The sequence below is a fragment of the Suillus fuscotomentosus genome (genome assembly GCF_016647785.1).
Source record: "Suillus fuscotomentosus strain FC203 chromosome Unknown F5891scaffold_77, whole genome shotgun sequence".
Taxonomy (NCBI): Eukaryota; Fungi; Basidiomycota; class Agaricomycetes; order Boletales; family Suillaceae; genus Suillus; species Suillus fuscotomentosus.
Genome location: NW_024539589.1, coordinates 209,073 through 219,409, shown reverse-complemented (window position 1 = coordinate 219,409; position 10,337 = coordinate 209,073). Strand labels below are relative to the sequence as shown.

Here is a 10,337-nt window from a genome sequence, read left to right as displayed (position 1 = left end):
ATTTTGTACAATGAAGTTGCCCACGACGATCACAGACCGAATTCGCTCAAAACAATGCCTGTGGGGGCAATCGGCTGGACACAGGATAGCATCAGCAGTCGTGTATACAATATCACCCTTCAGAGCCAAGTCGAGATTCGAGCTGTGGTCCACGCTGCACTGAACGATTCACGGGGCGCCCTTGCCTACATGAGGGAGCATTTCCCTGATCCCATCCGCGTCTTCGATTCAGGCGCAAATGGAACCCTTTTCCATCGACAACCGTCGGCTTGCGACATACCGCATGGTCGTGCCTTCCAGCACCCAGATCCCAGTCAGGGTGTTGACTCGAGAGCAAGCGGGTCAAGCACTCTTGCGGGATCCAGATACGGCAAACGCTCAAGCCGCGTCCGCTGCCCTGCATAGACGTTACACCACTCGGGATGGAGGTTACTCTATCGTACTCAGGGTCGGTGCTAGGATCTCTGATGGGTGCTTCACGAACTCGCCGTTCATGGTATGTCCTTCCAACTTTCTCATGGATTGGTTCCGCTGACACTAGTCACGGTGTAGACGGCAGATACGGTTTGTCCATGCATGTATCGGGAGTTGTAATATACTGCGCCTCTTCAAGCGCTTGATTGTGCTGTCTTGTGAGTACTGTTAGCTATCTTGAATTGCCCTGTAAAGTCTTTGAAATTCGAGTTCATATCGTTTTCCCACCATGTGCTAAAACGACGTATCTTTGAAGCTATGTGCGGGCTCGACGTGTGTGACAACTGCAGGTCGTGATCGCATTTTGAGGGTTGCGTGCAGCTAGGTCTTCAAATTGACATGGAGCTCCTCACCTTTCGACTCGCCAACAGCTGCTCTGGTCCACCACACGAAATTGACCTTATTCCTTTAGGTGCATGCGTAGTGTTTCTGACCTAGAATTCCATCGAGGTACATCAAAGCTGTGAGAGATACGGGTCTCAGAAATTGTTGCTATCGAGGGAGCCTCGCACTTCCACCTGGTTCTGGTTGAGTCAGTCTGTGGGCATTATCATGGAGTTGGCCACTCTTCTAAGGTGCGTCATGGTGGTACTGCACAGGCGTCCGTTTGGAGGGATGTTGGTGAAATCGTGTAATAGTGATTCTCCTTCTACGTCTCTCCCGCTTTGCTGACGTGCTTGACTTGACCTCGTCGCGCAGTAAGATTGAAGGTCTGAAAGTATTGTGCTTTACGGACGGAGGACAGTACTAGTGATCGAGGCTCGTGAGGCGAGAAGTGTTTATGATAGAGACTCGCTAGAATTATAAACGTCAGTTTTGCATACTGAAGAGCTTTAATTTCATGAAGAGCAGTGTCACGCTGGCATTACGCTTTCGTCTTGATAGATGTATAGGATCTGTCGAGTGCGCTATTGAACCACTGAACCTGATGGATGAACTGCATGCCGAGTTTGAAGCTTTACAAAACCTCCTAGGGAATGTCAGACGCTGTGAAGAACAAAATTTATACCATAAACCGGTGAATGGTGACCATCATACGTGCACACCTGGAGTCTTTGGCTGGCCTATAAAATCACGGGAATACTTTATAAGTAATAATGCAACGAAAATGAGTTGGAGACTCTGTCATTTGCGTGTACAGACGTTCTACTGCCCAACACTGTCAAGCCTGCTTCAGTGGTGATGCATTGATGCATGATGGGAATTATGCATTATGATTGATTTTGAATGAGAACACGTAGGAGATGACCAATCTGTATGAGACAACGCAGAAGTCTGGCGGACAGGTTTGGGCAACGTCTCGGGGATGCCTCGGAGTGCTTGGTCTGGTGGTCAAAGATCTATTTGTCTTGCATCACGGTCACACATCCCAATCACCGTCATGCGAAATTCATCGGCTTCGATAACGAGATTATGATGGTGTTGGAAGGAGTGAGAGAGAAGCTTGAAGATATGGAGGTGACGGTGATGCCATGATAGAAATTTTGGATTATGATTGATGTCACGTCTCGGGGATGCCTCGGAGTGCTTGGTCGGGCAGTCAAATATCTGTTTGTCTTATTACACCACGGTCACACATGTACATCCCAGTCACCGTCATGCGAAATTCATCGGCCTTGCCGTCGCCATTTTAGTCACCTAGAGGGAGCTGGGAGATGCAGATAACGAGATTGCTATCCCTCCTGGCTGAGTCGTTTCGAGCGGCTATCTTGTCGTCGCAGCCCGTCGTGGTATCGGTTTAAAACTCCGCCACGGCAACGTTCGGCTGGCTGTCACCAGCGTGACTTTGATTGCTTTCAAAGAACTTGACCATTTCTTCGTGAAAATGAGTCGTTCAACCTCGCAATGAACGGTACGTATTAGAAGCATTGATTGAAGCTGTAAATTATGTGTGGAAGTAAGAATTGAGTGAGATATTTAGGTCGTGACGACTCAGCCAGAAGCTTGAAAGTGATCGGGCAGCTGAGCCGGATCCGAGAGAAGGACCCGATTTGTTTTTCGGATCGACTCGCTTCCTTTGCTCGTCCAATGTATCAATCTAACTTGCTTAAGTCGGTGCGTTTGCAATTCATCCCTTCTCGTGATCAGAAAAGTATTTGATCTACTGCGAGTACCTACGGCTAGCGCTCAAGCGTTCATCTCCGTCCACGCTGATGCATACTGTTGGCATGCCTTTTATCTTCTCAATGAACCGACCTGAGGTAAGTACTTACGACATGCATGAGTGGCGTAGTCGGCCAATGAAAAATCATTTGTCGTTTATCGGTTCATGTTCCGCTAGTAATTAAATAGAACCTCCTGCAAACTTTCGATGGCCAGTTTCCAAACTTTTCTCCGAACTAGATCATAATGGTCGCATTTGCTGACCTCTCACTCTCCTTTCTTTTCGGCCTCTCTGGCCTCACAGCACGCCATGATGATACCTCCTCAGAATCTCACCATGCAGAACATGTCGTTCGAAGTCCAGTTTGCGAGCAGATCGCATCGGAGGTCTCGTCGAGCTCCGTAGTGTATTACCCCGGTGCGTACTTCCAGTCAAGTCTCTTGGTGACGCCTGACCCATATTTCTACAGGCTCGTATCAATATTTCAAGGACAATTATCACTGGTCTGCATCTAGTACTCAGAGCTCCCAATGTACCTTTGAGCCTACAACAGCTGATGATGTTGCAATCGCGGTATGTGCGAGGCGAACAAAGTCACCACTCACCTGCTAACGTGTCTTGCATTTCAGCTTCGAATTTTGGGACAGACACAGACAGAATTTGGAGTGAGTAACAATAGCATTATATGTCGATGATACTGACTGTCATCAAGATCAAAAGTGGAGGACACGCCGCAAATGCAGGTTTCTCTTCAACGCCAGGCGTTCAAATTGCGATGTATTCCTTTTCGGATGTTGTGTATGATTCGACAGCACAGACAGCAACCGTGGGCACAGGTTTACTATGGGACGATGTTTATGTTGCATTGCAGCCGTACAACGTAAGTGTCGTGGGTGCGAAAGTTACTGGCATTGGAGTGGGAGGCGTTGTTTTAGGAGGAGGTATGGTTTTACCAAGGCCCATGATGAAAATAAAGCTCATTTTATTTGTTTACTAGGATATTCGTATCTAACTAATCAACATGGCCTGGGCTTCGACAACGTCGTATCCTTCGAACTCGTTTTGCCCAATGGCACAGTGACTGATGTATCGGATTCCACAAATCCAGATCTGTTCTTTGCCTTGCGGGTGAGTTTTCAGCGGTCTGATCACATCAACTATCCTAATTTTCTGCGACATTTCAAGGGGGGATTCAATAACTTTGTGCGTAGCGCCAATTGATCTGTTGACGAACGTGCTGACAATAGCAGGGCATCGTGACGAGGGTTACTGTCAAAACGTATCCTCAGTCTCTAGTCTGGGTAAGGACTCAAAATCTTGGTAAGTATACCCTGACAATCATCTTATATGCAGGGCGGACGTATTTCGTATTCGCATGACCAATGGGATGGCGCAACCGCAGCTATTGCCCACTACGCGGCGAATCTCACCGATACAAAGGCATCCATATACAACACCTATAACTATGTCGCTGGAGTGGTGCGTCAGCTTGCCATTCTCTACTTTCTACTCAGCGAGTGACCTGGGTGTTTGCGTTACAGGCTGAAGAATCGACCATCCTCTTTTATGATGCTCCAATACGCCCTTATGATATTTTCGAAGACTTCTTGACAGCTCCTCATATCGAAGCAGACATTGGTACCAGATCCTACGTAAATCTCGTGCAGTCTCTTCCCTTGAACGTTACTTCTAACCTCAGGTAAGTCGGTGCGGAACATAGGTCCGTCTACTCCACTCACTTGAAGACAGATCCGTGTTTCATTGGATAGCAATGGAGGAGGTTACAGTGCCCGCGTTGGACATGATTGCAAACGAGACACTGGTAATGACTCCTTCCCTCTGATTTGAATACATCGTTAACGTATAATATTCTTCAGTTCTGGGGCGCAGCATTGGAAGAAGCCAGTGCTAAAATCATCTCATACGACGTGGATATCTACGTGCCCACGCTCTACGACCACGTCGCTTCGCCGACTGCATACCCAGCATCACGAGCCAAAGGCTACTCATTCATCGAAGTATACTATGGTTGGTCAGATGCGCAGTTTGACGACGTGATATTCCAAGCTGTCAACGCCAGCGCCCAGCATATGATTCAGGCCCTCACGGATCTTGGTCAGGACATCGCGGATGTTCCCGTGTACCCGAACAACGCGCCTCCCAACACGACTTTAGAGAGGATGTATGGCGTTAACGTGCCTCGTTTGCAAGAGATCAAGAAGGCTGTTGATCCGGAAAATATCATGGGATTGTCGGGCGGCTGGAAATTCTAGTCCTGATTCGAATATAGAAGACCACTTCAATGTAAATTCACATTCGTTTTCACATATACCTACCTATCTAGATTGGAGCCCTTTATAATGGTGGCCATACAGCACATATTACTACGTATATGCAGCCTTTGTTACCTTTCTCATTGGGTGCAAGCCAGCATCGGTCAAGTAACTGTCGTAGGTCGACGTTGTCAATATAGATCACAAAAAGCGCTGGTACCTCTCCATAAGAAAATTATCACAAATAAAAAAACACAACCTGCCAAATACTTTGTAAAAACCTTGGGTGTCAAACGCAAAGCTCACGAAGTGTATAGCAAGGTGCGAAATAGTCTGTAAAGCTTGCGACTTCAAGAGAAAACACATCGAAGCAACCAGTTTGATTAGTGGATGACCTCATGACGGATACGAGGAAGGACGACCACAACTAAAAAAAGAAATCCGCAGCACCTAACTTGATAAAAATCCCGTCCGCATCTGCGCCCTGCATTCTTGTTGATCGATGATCCTTCTAGACTCGTGACCAGTCTAACGTACGTCACCTGAGTGGAGAATTTTTGACGTAGTCCCACTCAACTTGTCCGTGGTTATATAAGCCAGGCTGGTCCCGAGCCTATGATCCTTCTGCGTGGGCCAATTCTGACGAACATAAAAATAGCATATAGCCTAAGCCACTCTATGGCTTGAATGTTTGATCACCGGCACCGCTCAGCCTACAACCAGAATAATGATGGTGTTGCCTCTAGCAACAAAGCCCGCCGCTCTATTCCAACATCACTGGACTTGATCTCAGCCGCGTTAACTGTGCATTCACTTGGGAGAGTAGGGTGCACGCAACAAAAAATATGTGATGTATGTAGATACAAGAAGCATCTACTTACATCAAACTTACATTGACATCACACCGTCCATATCAGGTAATTACTAATCTCTCAGTTGCGTGATGCTGCCACGCTGACAGAACACAGTTCTGCCGGACCCCTTCTGCCCATAACACTAACTGTGAGTTCCCCTATCAGCAGCAGTAGATTTAAACTGATTTCATGCTGATCTCTTCCTCGCTTGTTGGAAAATATTGTTGTGCCTACATTTTCGGTCTAGTCTATGCTAAATACAGCTCGTCCAACTCGGAGACTATATTGAACAGGGATCGTAAAACGACGGTTTTAACTCTGGCAAGGCCTCACAATCTGCGCTCCCCTGAAATTAAAAGAGATACGGTCTCATCGTAAGTACTGTGCTTTAAATTGATAACGGGCATCAAGTGAAGATATTCGCTTCCCAACTCTCACCCAATGGCTCTAGAGGATGTTAGATCCCAGCAGCTGCAGTCAGAAACGAAAGCAGATGACTCAATCAAAGTCGATGTCACCGATGAGGTGGATTTTGTCGCTTATTACGAGCAGACTACTGGCCGTTTAGTAGTTGACCCCGAGTATGTAGTTGTTGCTCCTACTTATCCTGAGTATCGTTACTCATTCGTTACTCACTAGACAGGCGAAGGTTGAGTTTGGGGAGGTAATGGCTTCTAGGCTCAAGCTTAGTCCTGATGGGTTAAAGGTTCTCTGGCCTCAACCCGCTGACGACCCGAACGACCCGCAAAATGTTCGTCATTTCACTATTGTGTCCCTTTCACTAACGCTAAGCTATTCATTCGTAGTGGACAGATTTCCGTAAGACTGTGCACCTGATCATCATTACAATGTCTGGAGTGGTACCTGACTTCGACGGTGGAATTGGTATGTATCTCGCCCTCGCTCAATATCCATAGTAGTCTCATTGTGAAATACCTTTATTGGCAGGAATCGCGTCGATATTTAGCCTCGCTCAAACTTATGACACGACCTCGGGTATCATCAACGATCGGACGTCAAAGTGCGTGATGCATCAATCGTTACTCACATTCAATGACAATTTCCTGAAGCTGGGGCATCTTCCTTCTGGGTGAGATCACATCATCACATGAGAATAGCCTCTTCTCATCTGTAGTCCAGGTTGGGGAGGCATCTTCTGGGTCATGCTCGTGAGACGGTATGGTCGGTTGCCAGTACTCTTCTGGAGTCAGGTATATATTTCCAGTGATTTGGCCGATATAAACCCTGAAAACTTGAGCGCAGCTTTTTGCACTTGCATTCTTAGTTGGTGCCACACTGGCGCCGAATCTAGCCACCTTCGCAGGTATTTACACAATAATTCGGTATTTTTGGACAATGTTAACCTTTGATGAAGGGATGCGTTGCCTGAGTGGATTCTTTGGGCAGGTCATCATTTTTTCATGGCTGCGTTAAACTGACTACAGTCTCAGAACGTGTCCCCAGGTGACAGTATGATTAGTAGCAATTCTCGTGATAGCCTTGTCATTCACCAATCTCCAAGGGACTTTATGTCGTGACGGATATCTTCCCCTTCCATCTTCAAGCACGGAAGCTGAACATCTGGACCTCGGGTTTTGTGATGTCAGAGAATGAATCCTTTTCAATTTGGGAGAAACATTTCTCACTATCTCATAGATCGCCTTTCTTATCACCATTTGTATTTGGCTTTCTTGTAGCGCGTGCGAGGTACGTCTTACACATACTATCCTTGATTCAGGATACTCATCAATATTTGGATAGCTGGAGATGGGCCTATGCTATAGGATCTATCTACAACGCCATCGTATTAGTTCTCATTGCGTTTTTTATGGAAGAAACGTACGTTCTGACATACTGTTTCTTCTCAAGATAGTGGCGTTGACTTTTGCTGAACCAGTATGTATGATCGTCACCTTGCATCGAAGCCACTGCAAATTTCTACGGGACTGCGATATCGATTTGAAACTTTGATAGGTGTCACTGGGTACAAGATGGCAAAATACAGACCACGATGGCCGGAAGTTCTATTGGCACCTTTGGATGTCGCTTGGCGTCCTCAGTTTTTCTTCGTAGTTCTCTTTGAGGTGAGATAAATTGCATTGCTAATCATACTTAGTCCATTTGCTGATCTTTTCGAAAGGCATTGGTTTTCGGGTTCTCGATCGGTGTGAACGTGGGTGTTTCCGTTGCGACCTGCAGTAATAAACTTACCGACTTTTGTAGACGACAAATGTTGTCTTCATGGGATCTCCTCCTCCCGTCGGATTTGACTTTAGCCAATATGCCGTGGCTGGAGCGTATGCGACTCCAATTGCAAGTTTTTTCCGTCTATGAAGTATGCATGATTACTGTTCTGAGCATGGAATTTTTAGGTCGCCGTCCTTCTTGGCGAGATTATTGGACGTTACGTTAATGAATTCATCATGTATCTGCATATTCGTAAAAACGGTGGTTTCTTCGAGCCCGAGAGCCGCTTGTGGTATGCAAACTCAACTGATGATCTAAGGTTAGAGCTGAGAATTTGTGTAGGACCTGTTACTTAGCCATGCCGCTTTATATTTGTGGCTTTTTGACGCTGGGTGCTGGGATACAACATCTCAACAAAGCCGCTCTCATCATAGGCTGGGGTATTGCATTTGTAGCAATCACCCTCAACACTGTTGCAGTGTGTAAGTCTCGGATCCAATACTTCGAGTGTCATGGGAAAACTCAAGGAATATCATTAGACGCATATTGCAATGACTGCTTCCCTCGCAGGGCAGTGAGTGACGCATATATACATATTTATTTGCATTTCAGTGACACATCCTTCCCCTCTAGGGCGAAGTCAGTGCCCTCTTAAACTTTGCAAGATCAGTGGGCGGTGAGTCACAACGGCGCATGATTTCTTCGACGTTCACGATTGCGGCCTAGGTTTCGCAGTCGCATATTTCCAAGTCCCATGGGCTACAAAATCTGGAGCATTGACGGTGTTTGGTGTTGAAACAGCGCAAGTGATTTCGCTTGACGCACTCGAAGAGTCTGACGGTTTTTATAGGCTTGTGATTGGCCTGTTTTTCATCGCCGTTCCTATGACACAGCTGAAGGGAAGCTACTTCCGAGTAAGTGCGGTTCTTTTGATTTGTGTTACAGCACTGAATCTGTACATCAAATATTAGACACGTTTTGCCTTATAATTGGCACTTGAATGTATGTGCAGCCTTTGTTACCTTTCTCATCGGGTGCAAGCCAGCATCGGTCGAGTTAACTGTCGTAGGTTGACATTGTCAATATAGGTCACAAAAAGCGCTGGTGCCTCTTACAGTAAGAAAATTATCACAAGTAAAAAACACAACCTGCCAAATACTTTGTAAAAGTACACGAGAGGAAAAAAATCTTGGGTGACTCAAGTCAAACGCAATGTTCACGAAGTGTATGGCCATGTGCGAAATAGTCTGTAAAGCTCACGACTTCAAGAGAAAACACATCGAAGCAACCAGTTTAATTAGTGGATGACCTCATGACTGATGCGAGTAAGGACGACCACAACTAAAACGAAATCCGCAGCACCTAACTTCACAAGAATCCCGTCCCACCATCTGCGCCCTGCATTCCTGTTTGTTGCCCTCGAGACACTTGTGTGCCTGGGACAATTAGAAATGGACCTAATTGCATTTCTATCGGGGGTCCTTGAGACACTTGTGTCCAGCACAACCCAGAGATCGACCTGCTTGCATCGAACTGCTAGCCTCATTGCCATTCGTATGTTGTGCTGCTGCTGCTGCCCCTTCTGCGTGGGCCAGTTCTGACGAGCATAGAAATAGCATATAGCTTGAGCCACTCTGTAGGCCTATGGCTTAAACGTTCACCGGCGCCGCTCAGCCTACAGCCTGACATAATGATTGTGTTGCCTCTATCAACAGAGCCTACCGCTCTATTCCAACATCGCTGAACTTTATCTCAGCCGCGTTAACTGTGCATTCACTTGGGAGAGTAGAGTGCATGCAACAAAAACAATACGGTTTCCCCACAGAGACAAGAAGGAGATATCAATGCTCACCAGCGTCGAGAGGATTTGCTTTGAATCCTGACACGATATCCGGCAGGGTAACTTTGATTTCCTTCTTCTTAGCTGCGGCTCTCGACCTCTTCAGGTGACGCGAATAGCATGGGCGCTGCTGTCAAAGAGTTTGCCGCTGGCGGGTCAATACTCCTCTCTGTAGCTCAGGCTGTGTTGGGACTTGGTGCGGGACCCGCATTAGCTGCTGGGCGTTACTGAGAAGCGTGGCTGTTTGGCTGCTGGTTTGGCCACAGGAGCGTCCGGTAGAGGTATGGCTTGAATTGGCCCAGACGCTGCTGGATTCGATGGAAACTAGAGTTGCGCGGTAGTGAAATGAAGATAGAAAACAAAGAACGAAGGTAACGAGATGCTATGCTACTAACGAGGGTAAGCGAATGATAACAACTTGCAATGCGGATCCTTGTATGACAAGCTCGACTCGGAATTTCGAATAAAACGACAAAGCTAAGAGCGTCTGAGACGCTTAGTCGGACGCGCAGTGGTGCTGAGTCACTGAAGCTCCTTGCTCATTCTTACATAAACCTTTGGAACATTCGAATTTCGGACAAACAAATAATCACCATACTTATGTC

At 46.7% G+C, this 10,337-nt stretch overlaps 3 protein-coding genes across 3 annotated transcripts; all 3 read left to right on the top strand.

Annotated features, from left to right (window-relative positions):
• Positions 1 to 54: 54 nt before the first annotated feature.
• F5891DRAFT_1195093 (uncharacterized protein) lies at positions 55 to 594 on the top strand (the record flags this gene model as incomplete). Its single annotated transcript, XM_041368059.1, has 3 exons — positions 55 to 313; positions 366 to 496; positions 553 to 594. The coding sequence occupies 3 exons, from the start codon at positions 55 to 57 to the stop codon at positions 592 to 594; spliced, it is 432 nt and encodes a 143-aa protein (XP_041220219.1).
• Positions 595 to 2,659: 2,065 nt separating this feature from the next.
• F5891DRAFT_713450 (uncharacterized protein) lies at positions 2,660 to 4,952 on the top strand. The gene is made up of 12 exons (XM_041372922.1): positions 2,660 to 2,675; positions 2,756 to 2,995; positions 3,048 to 3,151; positions 3,208 to 3,243; positions 3,291 to 3,519; positions 3,576 to 3,706; positions 3,764 to 3,781; positions 3,829 to 3,879; positions 3,932 to 4,057; positions 4,120 to 4,277; positions 4,328 to 4,400; positions 4,456 to 4,952. The coding sequence occupies exons 2-12, from the start codon at positions 2,824 to 2,826 to the stop codon at positions 4,849 to 4,851; spliced, it is 1,494 nt and encodes a 497-aa protein (XP_041220218.1). The 5' UTR covers positions 2,660 to 2,675; positions 2,756 to 2,823; the 3' UTR covers positions 4,852 to 4,952.
• Positions 4,953 to 6,146: 1,194 nt separating this feature from the next.
• F5891DRAFT_1195091 (MFS general substrate transporter) lies at positions 6,147 to 8,881 on the top strand (the record flags this gene model as incomplete). The annotated part of the gene is made up of 19 exons (XM_041368058.1): positions 6,147 to 6,286; positions 6,345 to 6,456; positions 6,512 to 6,590; positions 6,654 to 6,726; positions 6,776 to 6,795; positions 6,846 to 6,916; positions 6,969 to 7,029; positions 7,081 to 7,112; positions 7,170 to 7,175; positions 7,228 to 7,412; positions 7,467 to 7,544; positions 7,603 to 7,789; positions 7,846 to 8,040; positions 8,078 to 8,184; positions 8,235 to 8,374; positions 8,432 to 8,466; positions 8,526 to 8,568; positions 8,619 to 8,806; positions 8,864 to 8,881. 19 exons carry the CDS (start codon positions 6,147 to 6,149, stop codon positions 8,879 to 8,881), a joined length of 1,770 nt encoding a protein of 589 aa, XP_041220217.1.
• Between the last annotated feature and the right edge of the window lie 1,456 nt (positions 8,882 to 10,337).

Bases quoted from the DNA above. Each gene is read 5' to 3' on its own strand.
- F5891DRAFT_713450 (XM_041372922.1), top strand. From the start codon at position 2,824: ATGGTCGCATTTGCTGACCTCTCACTCTCCTTTCTTTTCGGCCTCTCT. The intron at 3,520-3,575 runs GTATGGTTTTAC...TTTGTTTACTAG, and splicing joins AGGCGTTGTTTTAGGAGGAG to GATATTCGTATCTAACTAAT. The intron at 3,880-3,931 runs GTAAGGACTCAA...TCTTATATGCAG, and splicing joins ATCCTCAGTCTCTAGTCTGG to GGCGGACGTATTTCGTATTC.